The sequence below is a fragment of the Geospiza fortis genome, unplaced genomic scaffold, assembly GCF_000277835.1.
Source record: "Geospiza fortis unplaced genomic scaffold, GeoFor_1.0 scaffold432, whole genome shotgun sequence".
NCBI lineage: Eukaryota > Metazoa > Chordata > Aves > Passeriformes > Thraupidae > Geospiza > Geospiza fortis.
In genome coordinates this window covers 352,562-367,609 of record NW_005054436.1, presented here as the reverse complement: position 1 = coordinate 367,609, position 15,048 = coordinate 352,562, and the positions used below count along the sequence as shown (strand labels likewise).

At 60.7% G+C, this 15,048-nt stretch overlaps 1 protein-coding gene across 1 annotated transcript in view; it reads right to left on the bottom strand.

Moving 5' to 3' along the window:
- Positions 1 to 6: 6 nt before the first annotated feature.
- The window catches only part of SLC9A1 (solute carrier family 9 member A1), a 25,684-nt gene continuing 10,642 nt past the window's right edge, over positions 7 to 15,048 (bottom strand). Inside the window, exons 3-12 of the mRNA XM_031062021.1 lie at positions 7,395 to 7,855; positions 5,670 to 5,920; positions 4,989 to 5,206; positions 4,349 to 4,551; positions 4,041 to 4,130; positions 3,632 to 3,702; positions 2,741 to 2,855; positions 2,221 to 2,322; positions 1,720 to 1,792; positions 7 to 1,076 (exon numbers count right to left, since the gene is read on the bottom strand). Coding sequence (XP_030917881.1) covers positions 754 to 1,076; positions 1,720 to 1,792; positions 2,221 to 2,322; positions 2,741 to 2,855; positions 3,632 to 3,702; positions 4,041 to 4,130; positions 4,349 to 4,551; positions 4,989 to 5,206; positions 5,670 to 5,920; positions 7,395 to 7,855 — 1,907 coding nt within the window. The 3' untranslated portion in view covers positions 7 to 753. The remainder of the gene's footprint in view (positions 1,077 to 1,719; positions 1,793 to 2,220; positions 2,323 to 2,740; positions 2,856 to 3,631; positions 3,703 to 4,040; positions 4,131 to 4,348; positions 4,552 to 4,988; positions 5,207 to 5,669; positions 5,921 to 7,394; positions 7,856 to 15,048) is intronic.

Genomic DNA, 15,048 nt, shown 5'->3' with positions numbered 1-15,048 from the left:
CAGCCCCTGCCGCGCTGGCACAGGGCGAGGGGCTGAGGCTGCCCCCGGAGGGTCCCCACGGGGACAGGTGACAGCAGTTCCAGGAGGGATGGAGAGGCTGCTCAAAGCGAGGGGGTCCCAGCTTCCCCCCTGCATGGCTCTAGAATATTTCTTTGAAAAGACCTGGCATGAAATGTGAGGCCAGGAGGGAGGATCCCAGGCACAGCCGGGCCCACGGGGAAGCTGCCAAGGCGAGGGAGCAGCAGCAGGAGCCCGAGGTGAGGGGAGGGGTCAGGGAGTGTGTGTGTGTGTGTGTGTGTGCCAGCCCCGTGACAGCTGCTGCTGTCCCATCTCTCCGCTCCGGAGCAAGGCGAGGGGGCAGTGAAGCACAGGAGGGGAGAGGGGGAGCTGTGCCATGGGGAGTGACTGTGGAGACCCCTGGTCAGAGCCGGCCGCAGGTCCTGAGTGGGTGGGCACCTCTGCGGAGCCCCGCGGGGGCTGTGAGGCACCTGCAAATCCCAATCCCGGGCGGAAAATCGTCCATCACCCCCAGGCCACGCGGCCCAAGGAGCCCGGGGCATCCCAGGGCTCCTTCCCTGCTCGCTGGGGCCAGCCCAGGGCTCGCTGGGCAGAGCTGTCCTGGCAATCCCAGTCCATCCAGGACAGGCTCCCCTGACTGAACCCAGTGTGTAGTGACAAGAAACCAAAACGGAGAGCAAAGAACGAATGAATGAACAGAGAGAGAGAAACGATTTGGAGGCTTTGTGCCAGCAGCTACTGGCCCTTGGGGATGAAGGGCTCCCCCTCCTCGGGCTCGGGCCGCGGGCCGGGGTCGCTCAGGCACCGCAGCATCCGCTGGTTGCTGGGGCTGTCCCCGTTGCCCGGGGTGAAGACGTCGTCAGTCCCCGGCGAGGAAGGCTCCTTCACCCGCATCACCAGCCCCTCCTCATCCTCCTCGGGCGAGGGCGGGAGGCCACTGCAGCCCTTGGGCTCCTCGCTCATCAGGTCCACGGACTCGGGGGACTGCGGCGAGGCCGGGTCGATGGTGATGATGGGCAGGTTCTCCGAGTCCTCCTTGGGCTCGTAGGCCAGCGGGTCTGGGAGGCACAGAGGGGTCAGGCAGGGAAGGGGGGTCTCAGGGACCCCCGGTGATGCACCCCAGACGTTTGTTTGGGGCTGGGGTGCCTGGCTGTGTCGCTGATTTCCAATTCAGCTGTGTCACTCCTTCTCCCGGTTCCCACAGCCCAGCGGAGCCGGCTCCATCGGGAAGGGCGAAGCTGCCCTCTGCTGATGAACCGCGGGCTCGGCAGCCGCGGCACACCCGCCACCCCGTCCCCGGAGCGGGAGGGGACGCACAGGACAGCGGGAACCGAGGGTGCCAAAGCAAATGCGCCACGGACAAACTGGGAATGCACTGGCATTCCCAACAGGTCTTGGGGCTAAGCGCTCTGATGCCCGGCCCTGAGGAGGGCTGGGACGAGCACGGACAGAGATGTGGCTGCGTGGATGGAGCGAGCTGGGCTCCAAAGGGACTGCCCAACCTGCCTTGCCAGGGGAATTGTGCTGGGGAGCCAGCTGGGTGCCTCTGCTCCGAGCAGCAACCCTGTGGGGCTGGGCTGGATGGGCGTGGGCTGGGGACAATCGGGGCTGGAGAGCCACAGGGAGCTGAGGAGGCGCAGGGCAGCTCCGAGGGCTCCAGGTGAGGGCAGTGCTGCTCCTCGTGCAGCCCCTCCCACCTACCTGAGCCGATGCGAGCCCGGGACATGGTGGGAGAGTCCACCTTGTGTGCCGGCACCGTCAGGTAGTTGTTCATCTGCAACGGGAGCAGGGCACCGTCAGCGGCGCGGCCAGGGCAGCAGGGGAACTGGCCACATGCACGGGCAGGGGACTGGGCACAGGGATGGGCAGGAACTGGACACAGGGATGGGCAGGAACTGCACACAGGGATGGGCAGGGGACTGGGCACAGGCATGGGCAGGGACTGGGCACAGGGATGGGCAGGAACTGGACACAGGGATGGGCAGGGGACTGGGCACAGGGATGGGCAGGGAGCAGCAGTGGGATGCAGAGGACACGGGCACAGATGCTCCCAGCCTTGCCAGAGGGACTTGCTTGGGGCCTGGGGCAATCGCAGGACCCCCAAAGCTTGGGGTCACCCTCTGTCATCAAACCCCTGCGCCCTCCCAGGCTGGGAAGCCCCCCTGGCCCCTGTCCTGCCCCGCCCTGGTGTTCCCCCAGCACCTTCTGCTCCAGCTGCCGGGCCTTCTGCCTCCTCAGGAGCATCTGGTTCCAGGCTTCCTCGTAGGGGTCAGCCACCAGCGCCTGCCGGTTGTAGGATCGCAGCTGGGAACAGATCCCAGAAAAGGACACGGGTTAAAATGCCACATGGAGAGGGAGAGAAAGGTCACAGCCCCATTTGTCCTGGAGATGGATGGGACAGCCACCAGTGGGCAGAGCAGGTCCAGGCAGGCTCGTGGCTCATCCCTCGTGTGCCACCACAGGATGCCTGATCCCAACCCACCCTGGCCCAACGAGGGCTTAAGGGCTGGGCTCGGCCACTGACCAAATCAGCCTGGCCCTCAGACTATCCCAGCACCATCCCAGGAGGAAAAGCCTCCTGGGGAACGAGAGTCAGGCCAGGAGCACAAGGCACAGCAGGGCAGGGACAGCAGGGTGAAGGGCCCAGCTGAGGGCTGGTGGGCAGTGTCCCTGCCCCTCCCAGCGAGGCAAAGGGGACACACAGTGCCAGGGGACACCTCACCCTCTGCCTGGTTTTCTGCAGGTTCGTGCGGAGGATTTTCCGGATCTCCTCCTCCTTGTCCTTGGACAGGGCTGGCAGGACAGGCTGCAGAGGGAGGGTCTGGGGGTTGATGTTCCTGCACGGACAGACAGGATTCAGAGCCACAGAGCACGGCCACGCAGCACCCCAGGGCTGCTTGCCCTGCGGCCAGCAGCAGGGAGCACTCAGGGTGCCAGGGAGGGTGCCCAGGGCAGGGAACTCACTGGATGGAGACGGTGGAGACGGCAGAGGGGATCTTGCCGATGCCCCCGCTCTCCACCAGCTCGATGGCCCACTCCCATTCCCCACTCCCATTCCCCACTCCCATTCCCCACTCCCATTCCCCACTCCCATTCCCCACTCCCATTCCCCACTCCCATTCCCCACTCCCATTCCCCACTCCCATTCCCCACTCCCATTCCCCACTCCCATTCCCCACTCCCATTCCCCACTCCCATTCCCCATTCCCACTCCCCACTCCCATTCCCCACTCCCACTCCCCACTCCCATTCCCCAGCCCTGCCCAGGTCAGCACTGCTGGGCTCAGTGCTGGCTCCAGTTCCACCAGCACAGCTCAGGCCAGGCTTCCCTCAATCCCTCCCAAGCCAGGGTGTCTCTACAACACCCAGCACCTGCGGGTACCCACTAGGGATGGCCCTGATCTCCTGCAGGGACTGGCACTGGCAGCTCCCACCCTGCCACGGACCTGCTGTGGGTGGTGAGGCCAAGGGGTGCAGCCCTGCAGCCTCCCTTGCTCCCAGTCCAGGGCCATAATTCCCCATGGTGGGTCTGAGTGTGGATATTTCACAGAGCTGTGAAACCTTCTGGGTGGTGACTGAAACCTTTCCCCAGCCACCAAACCTCGCCACTCACTTGTCCTTCCAGTGGTGATGCCCGTAGTGACCACAGATATCCTCGATCCCTGTCAGAAGGTGATCCAAGAACTGGAAGAGATGGTCCAAGGCATGAGCAGCTCGGAGGGCTCCTGCCCACCCCCTCCCTCCCCTGACACCCACACTGACACACGGGGAGGGCACTCGGGGTGTGTAAAATCAGGGCTGCGGGTCCAGGATGGGCTTTGGGAGGGCAGGATGGACCCACACAACCGGGCTTGGCTCTACAGGCACCGGGGGTCTGGGTCAGAGCGGGCACTGGACGACACAGACGGGGAGAGCCCTCGCTCTGCCCCCTTACCTTGGGCTCTGATTTAGGGGCAGGTCCCAGTGACAGAGGTGGAGTGGCAGAAGCAGAGAGAGCAGAGGGCTAAGGCAGCACGCGTTACCTGCGTGTGGATCTCCTCGTTGATGGAGCGCTTTGTCTCCTGCTTCTTCTTCACAGCCAGCAGATCCACCAGGGGCCGGATGGTCATGCCCTGGGGAGGAGGAGGCGGGTTACATCTCTGCCCAAGGCCCAGTGGTGGGGGTGGGATGGGCCCAGCAAAGCCAACCTGCTGTCAGTGTCCCTGTGCAGCGCTTTGGGGACGCGGGGCAGTGACAGGGACAGGGATGGAGGCTGGGGATGGGCTCCCCACTCTCCACACGGCCATGAGAGCCCCTTTCCCTCAGAAAGCACAGCCTGGGTGCCACCCACCTGCACGAAGACGGTGAAGAAGATGACGGTGATGATGGCCGTGAGGAACATGTCCCGCATGCCGAAGTGCTTGTAGTCCAGCAGGTAGCCCAGCGAGAAGGCGATGGCTCCCCGCAGGCCCCCGTAGGCGATGATGAACTGGTCCTTCGGCGTCAACTTCACGATCCGGAACTTGTTGATGAACCAGGTGAGCACGAGGACACCTGGGGGAGCAGCACAGTCCTGGGTGAGTGGTCAAGGATCCCCTCCAGTCCCAAAGAGCCCACCCTGCAGCCCCTCAGGGGCTGTCTGCTCATCTCAACATCCCATGGCAGCTTCCAGCCCATGTCTGGCACCACCACGGCCTCAGCCCCATCTCCCCAACACCAACCACCAGCATGGGTGATGCCCACGGTGGAGCAGTGCCACCCAGGTATCTCCAGCCTCCCCAGCAAGGCAAGGCATCACGGTCCTGAGAGTTCACCATGACCCAGGTGGCCACTCTGGCCAGGACGGACAGGGCTTGGAGCAACCTGGTGTGGTGGAAGGTGGCCCTGCCCATGGCAGCTGGAACGAGATTGGCTCTAAAGTCCCTTCCAACCCAAACCATGCCATGATTCTTTTACCACCCCGAGGGCTTTGCCACCACACTGACACTCACCCAACACCCTGGCGATGAGGCAGAAGAAGAGCGTGCTGATGACGAAGGTCCAGTTCCAGTAGTGGTGACCAGCCACGGTGGAGACACCCAGGAAGATGAAGATGAGGGTCTCGCTCACACTGCTCCACATCTTGAGGAAATACTTGATGGTGGTGTGGGACTTGTGGGAGATGTTGGCTTCCACATAGGGCCGCATGACCACACCAGCAGCGATGAGCCTGGGGGTGAGGTTGGGGCCCTCAGCAGCCATGGGGACATGGGGACAGCCCCCAGCCCTGGCCCTGCAGCAGCATTTTGTGTTGTGACACCAAACTCCAGGGCAGGACAGGCCTTGTGAACCACCAGCTAATATTCAAGGCAATATGAGATTTGTCCTCCCCTTGGCAGGGCAGGAGTGAGCCCTGGAGCACAAACCCACGGTGTCCTGAGTGCTCAGCAGGCCCTGCCTGCTCCTGTGTGCCCGGGAGAACAGGAACAGGCTGCCAGCACCCCGGGATCTGTGGGAAAACTCCCCAGACCCACTCCTCTGGTGTGCCTCCTTGCATAGCCCTGCCCAAACACCCCTGGGCCTCACTGGGCACGCACTGACCACGCTGGGCCAGCCACAGGACAGTGGTCACACATGCCACAAACCCCCAAGGGTCGTGGGCAGGAGGGCACCCCCTCCCCGCTCCCACTCACGCCATGATGCCCGACAGGTGGAAGAGCTCAGCAGACAGGTAGGCCATGTAGCTGTAGAGGAACACGAAGAGGGGCTCGATGACGCGGATGTGCGAGGTGAAGCGGGACGTGAAGGCGGCGATCACCCCGTAAATGACGCCCACCAGGACCCCGCCCAGGGACACCACGAAGAAGCTGAGGAAGCCGAGGATGATGTCCAGGATGGTCACCTGCTCGAAGCTGGCAAACTCCTCAAACAGGTGGTAGAGGACCTGGCAGGGAAAAGGAGAGCAGGGTTCAAACTGCTCCTCTGGGAAGGGACAGCCTCACCTCGCAGGAGACCTGTCCAGGGAGTGTGGCACACCTGAGCTGTGTCCCTGCTTGGTGACCCCAAGCTGGGTGCTTGACCAAGGCTCACACCAAATCCAGCTGCTGGTGCTTTGCTGTGCCAGACACAGACCTGGGGGACCAGCTCCCTGCCCTCTGTGCCCACAGGGACACACAGAGATGTGTCTGGGACAGCTCTGCTCTCCAGCTGTCCCAGGAGGGCCTTTGGTCAGCAGCCAGAGGCTGTTCCTGTTTTCCCAATGAGCAGGTCAGGACAGATCCAGGCTGGGGGACTCCTGACAGATGCATGGAGAGAAAAGCCCCCATCTGCCCTGCCCAGCCCAGAGAAGAGCCCAAACCCTTGAGGTGGCTTCTGCAGCTGAGGGAAACCTGAGGGAAAGACTCTGGGCTGTGCTGCCTTCCCCCACCCCCAGACACTGCAGAGATGTTAAAGCACATGTCAGGATGGGAAACAGGATTTAGGGCATCCTGCAGGAATAGCAGCACTGGCAGGCAGGGAGAGGGCGAGGTGCCAGCTCCTGCCTGCCGGGGCCAGGCCCTGGGTGGGACAGGGGCAGGGGCAGACAAAGGCATCCCCAGGGATGAGAGCGGGGACACAGACCCTGCAGGCACCCCTCTGCTGCAAAATGGGGGAGAAGTGCCTGGAAAAAGCCCCGTGGTGGGACAGAGTGTTCTTTGTCACCAGGAACCTTGTCAGCAGGGGCTGAGCAGCCAGCTCTGGAATGGACAGCTGGGACGTGGGAAAAGAGCCAGGAAAAAGCAGTGGGCTAGGAGTCAGTTTAGAGGTCAGCTCTGCAGAGAGGAGAAGGCCACGCTGACAGCCAAGCCAGCACCTGGACAGCAGTGATGTCCTCTGGAAAGGGAGCAGGCCTGGCCCCACCTCCCAAAGGTCCCTGCAAAGCTGCTGCTTGCAGTGGGGCTGGGGGCGATGCAGGGGGGCGGCCAGCCTGGCTTCAGCCCCTCCAGTTCTCCCTTTGCCACGGCTGATGTGCTGCCCTCCCACCTCCTGGGAGCTGGAGGGCAGCAAGGGTGGCCACGAGAAAGGAGACAGACAGAGCAGCAGCTACAGGGCAGCTCTGCCTGACCCAGGGTCAGCCCCTCGTGCTTCCCCTGGCAGGGCAGGCACGGGCACAGCAGCAACTGCAGCCAGGAGAGCAGATGCCCAGAGCCCATGGCACCAGGAGGCTGACTGGGCACATGCCCTCAGCCTCCCCAGCCCTCCAAGAGCATCACTCCACCTCAACCCACCTCTGTTTCAAGCCCCTACTTTTAGCTTTGCACCTGGACACGGTTTGGTCCAAGCGGAGCTGCCAGGAGGCAGCTTGGCATGGCCCTGACAGGTGCCCCCACCCTGGGGCGCTCCTGCACTGAGCAAACCCCGCTCCCCGGGGCACTCACCACGGTGACGGCGTCGTTGAGCAGGGACTCCCCGAAGACCAGGATGTGCAGCAGCTCGTTGATGTGGATCTCCTCGAAGACGGCCAGCACGGCCACGGGGTCCACGGCCGAGATGATGCTGCCGAAGAGCAGGTTGGCCAGCAGGCCGATGTGGTTGAGGCCGGGCCCGCCCAGCTGGCACACGGCGTACATCAGCCCCCCCAGGAAAAAGGCGTTCCAGAGCGTGCCCACCACGGCGAAGATGAGGATGGTGCCCAGGTTCTCGGTGAAGGGCCGCAGGGGCAGGAAGTAGCCGGCATCCAGGATGATGGGGGGCAGCAGGAAGAGGAAGAAGATGTCCGACTTGAGGATGGGGGGCTTCTCACCCACCCCCTTGATGAGCCCCCCGACCAGAAGGCCCACCACGATGAGCAGGCAGCTCTCGGGAACGATGCTGGACACTGAGGGGATCACATGGAAGCCTGGAGAGAGGGAGAGAGGAAGAGACACGTTGGGTACAGCAATGGAGGATGCTGTCTGCAGGGGACACCCCTGCCAGAGCCAGGGACCAGTTCCCAGCCCTCCCTGCTCTCCTCGTGACCCGTCACGCCTCGTGTGCCTCAGTTTCCCCTCGTGCCCCGCTCTGTCAAGTGGAAACTGCAGCTTAACCAGACCGTGGTACTGCTGGTCTCGGGCCAGGACCCTGAGAGTCCCAGCAGCAGGTGACAGCCACCCTTGGGACACGCCAGGGTCTCTCCCTGGACGCCAGGGTGACCATGGCAGGTGTCCCTGCCTGTGACAGCCCTGCAGCACAGGCAGCTCTCCCCACACGAGCAGTCCCTGCTCCAGCTCTCCCCACTGCAGCGCTGCTCCCAGGCACACACAGGCAGCGGCATTTCCCTCCCATCAGACAGCAGCCTGCCCACTATTCCCCATGTGCCAGGCACAGCCCCATCCCCAGGCATCCCTGCACAGGCACTGTGGGATGGGAGCTGCTGCTTGGTGCATCTCAGGATGCAATTCTCCCTCCTGGAGGTAACAGGGAACCCATTTCCCCCATTTCCAATCGCAGCACAAGTCCACAGGCAGGTCCCTGAGCCAGCCCTGACCCGCTGGGACGACATTCCCACCAAGCACCCCCAGCCGGGCATCTGCCAGCACACCAACACCCACAGAAGGGCTTTGGGCTCCCTGGATCTCCTCCCAGCCTTTATAATTATTATTTTGAAGCGAGGCATATTTGTTCCCTGGCAAGGGAAGCAGTTTAAAATAAGGAACCCTGCCTTGGCATGCCGCGTTCCTCCGTTCCTTCCGGCCGTGCCATCTGCAGCAATCCCACAACAGATTCAATCCCCTCCAGAAGGAGCCAGATCCCCCCCGAGCCCGCAGGGGCCGCATCTGTGCCACGGCCAGCTCATCCCTCGTGCACCTGGGCAGACCCCCAGCTCCCACGGGAAAAGGCCTCAGTTCCACAGAGCCTCCCTAAGGACCACAGCCCAGCCCCGTGCAGGTCCCCGGGGGAGGAGCAGCCCCCAGATTCCACCTGAGCTGCAGGAACAGGCTCCAGCCTGGGCCAGCCCAGAGGATTCACACTCCAGGAACCATTCCAGCTGCTCCAGAGGGTCCCTGGGGCTGGAAGGGAGGCAGGAGGAGCTGGGAACACCCAAACCCTGTCCCAAGGCACCCCCAGCACCCAGGCACCTGCATTCAGGGACCTCCCAGCCTGGATGCAGCTCCTGATTTACCCCCGTGGGATTTTTCCTCTTTTCTGGATCCCCTGGAGCCCACACAAGCTCTGAGCACCCCAAGGCAGCCCTGGCACAGAGCTCCTGTGGGAGGGGAGGTGATAATCCCTTTTCTGTGCACAGCTCGTGCAAACCCTGGGAACCACCGACCCTTCCAGCACACCGGGCAGTTTCTGGCTGGAATAAGGCTTAAAGCCACACAAGCAGCGAGAAGCCAACAGCAGATCAGTTTTTGCTTGCTAAGTATGTTCAATCATGAATAAAACACAAACACTGACAATTAAGCATCTCTCACTTCTTCCCCACAGGCCCCAGGATTCCATTAAACTGGAACATTCGTGTGCTGATGGGAATTCAATGGTTTACAGCCTTTTTGTAGGGCCCTAAAAATACACTTACACGGGCTGCATTTTAATTATGCCTTTGATTTCACTGAATCTCAGCCATTTTTTGCTCCCTGCTTGCTCTGCTCAGTATTTTTAGAGCATTCCAGAGCTCACTGGTACCAATCTGTTGGTGGGAGCCAGCATCCCACTTTGGGATGGGGGTGACTGGTGGGAAGGAAGAGGCCAGGGTGAAGTGCTTTGATCCCAGCCCTGTGCCTGAACTTCCCTCCTGGAAGATGAGGAAGGCTGGGCAGGATGCTGGGAGAGGACAATGCCCAGCCAAGGGCACATGCAGGGGCAGCAGAAAGGGGAATAAGCCTTGATAATGGCTTTAAAGATTATGATAATAATAAGAACAATAAAATAATAATAATGTGACCCCTGATCCCTAAATCCCCAGCACAGGGCAGGCACAGTCACCCAAGCTTCCTCCTTTGGAAAACAAACTCCATGGGAGCAGCTCCCTCTCACCAGCGTCAAACACCACCTGAACCATTAAAAGAGAGACGGTTGGGTTAAACGTGAACCCCAAGAGGCTGAGCAAACACAGAAAAGGAAGTGCAGGAGATAACAGTTCCTGTGAAAACAGCTCCTTGCCCACGTCACGCAGCCAGCTCCCACGTGCCCAGCACGGCACACACGGGGATCGCTCGCTGGTGGGCAGCAATTCCTTGGCTTGGGGCAGAAAGGAACCAGCGACAGGAATCCCAGTTTTAACCACAGACCGAGCACTTGCAGATCTGGAGGAAATCCCATCCTTCCAATTAAAGAGATTTCGGGCAGGGAAATCTGGCTCTGACAAAGGCTGTTCTGCAGCTTCTGAGCGTTTCTGGGGTTTATTTTGGGGTCAGTGGATTTGCTGGACAGGAGGGAGCAGGGAAGGGAGCACAGGGCACAGCTGAAGGGCCCGGCACGTTCATGGTTAAGCCGGATGCTCCTGAGGCTTCACCCCACATTCCCAAACACCCCCGCAGGGACACGGCCCCAGAGAGCCAGGATGCTTCCAGGAGGATCCTGTCAGCCAAGAGGAGGCACGAGAGAGGAGCGTGCTTACACAAACCCCCCATCCTGGCCAGGTTTATTGGAGCAGCTGCAGGCTCCAGCAGGCAGGCTGGAGGAATCACTCAATTATTAACCAGGGCTAGGAGCTCTCCCACCCCCGGGGATTCTGTTCTGGAAGGAGGTGGTGGATGAAGGGTCAAGGGGCAGTGGAGCCCCCGGGAGATGCTCTCTGCAGCCCTGGGGAGCCCAGGCTGGGGCTGGTGTGGGCTGCAGGGTGGCTGGGAGTGGAGCTGGCTCTGGGAAGGAGCAGGCATGCTCAGAAGGGCTGCCCTTCTGAAGGACACTGCAGAGAGCAGGGCTGGAGGAGACACGAGTGTCTGACAGCACTGGGGCCCCTCCAGGGGCCACTTTAACCCTGCAGGACACCAGGCTGGGCAGGCCCTGCAGAGGGGCAGCAATCCCAGGTGAGGCATGCAGCAGGTGTGCTCACCTTCCCACGCTGCTGTGTGACACATGCAGAGCCCCACACTGACACTCTGCTGGCTGAACCCCAAAGGCACAGATGTGTCACAGCCCTGGGGACAAGTGATCCACGAAGCTGTGACGCAGCGCCATGCCCTTCTTTCTGTGTGCAAGGAGCAGCAGGGAGGGAAGGGAGGGCAGGAGGGCTGGGCTGGGCTCCAGGGGCTGCAGAGCTCCCAGCCCCTGGGATCTGGCTTTCCCACGCTGTTTTGAGGATGGGGTAAGACCCCAGCAGGGTTAAAGCCCTGTGAGGATGGCAGGGCAGTGACACAACATTTTGCAGCTGGCTCCCAGGGGAAAATCCATCCCAGTCCTCCAGAGCTCGGCTGCAGCTTCTTCCATTTATCCTTCACCCCCTGAGAAACCACAGTGGATTTCTCTCTTCCCTGGCCTGAGCAGCAGCTGGCCGAGGATCAGCCAGGCTCTGCTGCCTGCTGTGGCCTCCAGCAGGGATGTCAGGGTGTCTCTGCTGTGCTCTCCCTTGGAAAGTGGAGCCGGATCCAGCGGCTCCCTGCAAGACAGGGAACAAGGAGAACGGAGAGAGCTGCGCCAGATGTAACAGGGAAGCCTCGAGGGAAGGGGATGAAAATTGAACTTGCTCAAAAGGAATTAAAAAGCTGGTGCTTTACACCTATAAATAGAGCGAGGCCACGGCTGGTGTCACCCTGCCAGGAGAGGGGGTAAAACCACTGTACTTAAATTACATTCAGTGCCTCTCACAAGCTCCAGCATCACCACATGCCCTGAAATTCCAGCTCCACAGAGCCCCAAGCTGGCTCATTCCCACAGCACCCCACTGGGAGGGCACATGTGGGGCCATGACGCAGTTTGGGCTTTGCCAAACCCTTTTCTGTTTCACCAGGGAGCAGGCAGGGTTTCAATGCAGGTGCAGGTCACCCCAGTGCTCCCCTGCAGCTCTTTTGGGGTCGGTTTCAGCAGCTTGGGTTGATTTGGGCAACCTTTTAAGCACCCAGTGGCTTCGATGTCCAGAACGGAAAAGCGTTGATTTTCCACCCCAAAATGCCATTTCCTGGTGAGAAGTTGACTTCTTGTTTTTCGTGTTAAGGCACAGGTACAGAAAGTGCTTCTAAGCAAAACAATTTCCTCCAGAACAAACCAAATGTTTCACTCAAGCCTCATTATTTTGTTGTCGCTAATTACGAAGCAAAGCCAAGAACCAGGAAGGTAATTAATTTATGCTGCTTTTTGTGAGTCATGAGTGAATGCAGATCCCACACAAGGGCCACAGAGCCACCCTCCAAACCTGGCCGTGGGCACAGCGTGCAAAGCCAGCGCGGGCAGAAGGGAAAAGCAAAACATCCAGCCCTGATTTCGGGGTCACTCCTGCACCCCAAACTCGGGTGGGCAACCAGGCTGGTGCTCAGGACAGCATCCAGCCCTGCCCCACAGCCTCCAGGCCTTTTCAGGAGTCAGCATCAGCTTCATCCACGTGGGATGGGATGAAGCCCTGGGCTGGTTCCCAGGCTCTGCCTGCCCACGGTGCCCAGCACAGCGTGGCTGTGGCCCTGCCCAGCACACACTGCCCCCAGCAGCCCTGCTGCCACAGCCCATAGCCATCAGGGCCCTTGCCAGGTGAGGAAAGGGCTGTTTTATTTCCCCTTGGTGTGACATTATCACCCCTGAGCCTGCAGACCCCGCTCACCCAGCTCAGCCCCACCCTGCCCCTGGTTTTACCCGTGTCTCCCACCCAAAGCAAACAGCCCGGGGCACAAGGAAGGAGCTGCTGTGATAGGAGCCCGAGGGCTGCCTGGTACAGCCCCTAGATCAGGTGTGTGTGGGAAGGTGACCCCGCTGGACCCTGCTTTGCTGAAGGTAAGAGCAGGGCTGATAGCATCAGGCCAGCCCTAGGGTGACTCAAAACCTGAAAGCCACAGGACAAAAAGCAGGCACTGCCAGGTACCAGCCTTGCTGCAGCTCAGCCAAGCAGCCACCACCCATAGCTTGAGCTGGCTGCACACTGAGAAATGGCTTGGTGGAGCCCTCAAGGCACAGCCACATCAGCCAGAGCAGGAGGCCGGGCTGGCGCAGCCCCAGGGAAGAGCCTTCATCCCTGAGAAACAACAGACGCTCCCCTCCTCACTGTGAGAGGAGGGGCTGGCAGGCAGGTGCAGCAGGGCTGCGATGTCTGACAGCTTCACTGTCCTCCTGCAGCAGCAGAGAAATTCATCCCAAGGAGGAGGATGATGATGATGGCACTCCCAGGAAACGCCGAGGTTGTCCTTCCCGTGTGGGGCTGGACCTGGAGATGCAGAAAGGTCCCCAGAAAGCTGAGCAGCCTGGGGAACAGGACCAAAGGCATCGCTGCATCCTGCAGCAGCCAGAGCCAGGAGCTGCATGCAGATGAGCCCAGCTCCCCACCTGCCCTGAGACCCTGCAGGAGCAGCACACGGCCCCTGTGAAGGCAAATCCCTCCCCAGCACAGCCCTGGAGGGGTGCAGGTGCAGTGTGCGAGTGCTGCAGGTGTGCTGGGACCCCGTGGCAGTGCTGCAGTGCTGCAGAGAGGGAGAGCACACGCTGATCCCAGCTCTGAATCATCGCAGGCACCCTGGATCCCAGCCTGCCAGGATGGGCGGCCCCCCGGCACAAGGCTGTGTACGCTCACAAAGGAGCTGTTTACACAGGACACCTCCTCCCTGGGCCCCATCAGCCTCAGCACCCACTCTTCCCTCCACACAGGGATGGGCTCCTTGGTTGGCTGCTCCCCAGCCCCAGGGGCTGTGCCCCTCTTCCCAGACACCGTGGGGCAGCTCTGAGAAGCCTGCTGAGCTTTGGTGTGACCCAACACCCAGCACTCCCTGCACAGAGCACACTGCTGAGCCAAAGAGCTGCAGCCATCCCTCCAGTCAAACCTCAGCCCTGGGAAGGACTGGGAGGACCTGGAGCAGCAGCCTCCCCGCAGGAGAAGGTGCCCACACACAACCACAAGACGCCCTGAGAACAATCCATGGACAGAGGCCTTCAGCACAAACACTTGAACACTTTTTTTTTTGAGAGCAGCAAGGGCACGTACCCTGGTTTTATCTTGAAGCACTCACAAGAAATTAACAGATCAATTGGGAGTCTTTTACAGAGCTGGTATTAATTTCCTCCCAGCTGTAAAAAGGAAATGAGAGACAAAAGACATTAAATGGACTTGCCCACGTCCCCAAGTGAGTGGCGTGAGAGCTGGTGTGAGAACCCAGCAGCTCCCAATTTCCAGCCCTGCATTTAGATAATGCTTCTCCTTCACACCAGAAGGGAAGGCAAGGACACTCTGCAAGAAAATCACATATTAAGAAAGACCTAATTGCCATTAAAGACTGCGAGACCCAGGGCCCTTGGACTGTCACCCCACGGCTGCAGCATTCCAATCACAGAACCAATGGGAGCCTTCAAGGCTTGGTGCCACCACATCTCCAAAAATCCTCTTCCAGGCCCAGCTGTGCACAGCTGTGCATGGAGCAGCTCTCCTCCCCCTCCCCAGGTCTAGAGCTGCCCTGTGACAAGTCACCAAGCCCACTGAGCTTTGGGACACCAGCCCAGGGTTTGGTGCTCGCTGGTGCCCCGGTAACCCCGATCCTGCTGACTGCATTCCTCTAACGGGCTTGTTCCAGAGCCGCTCCCAAACCACAGCTGCAATCACCAAACCTGTTCAGAGCCTCTGGGCAGGCTCCACACAGCTCTCTAGGGCGGGACCGTGACTCCTCACCAGCCCATGGCATTCACCCAGCAGGAGCTGGGCACGGAGGCACTCGGGGACAAGCTGCCACCCAGATTTCTGCTGCGGCTGCTTCAAGACTCACTTTGACTTTTCCCCACCAGCTCTGGATGGGTGCAGCTCACAGCCAGGCCTGCAAGGCTGGGATCCTCCTGGCACAGCTCATTTACCCTGGAAAAGTGAGTTTTCTATGGGACAACAGCATCCTCATCCAGGTTTATATCCTTCAAAACCGTGACAGCAGCCGGACTTGCACATTTTGAGGAGGTTTAAGGTCTAGAAAAACTTGTTTAGCTCCAGGG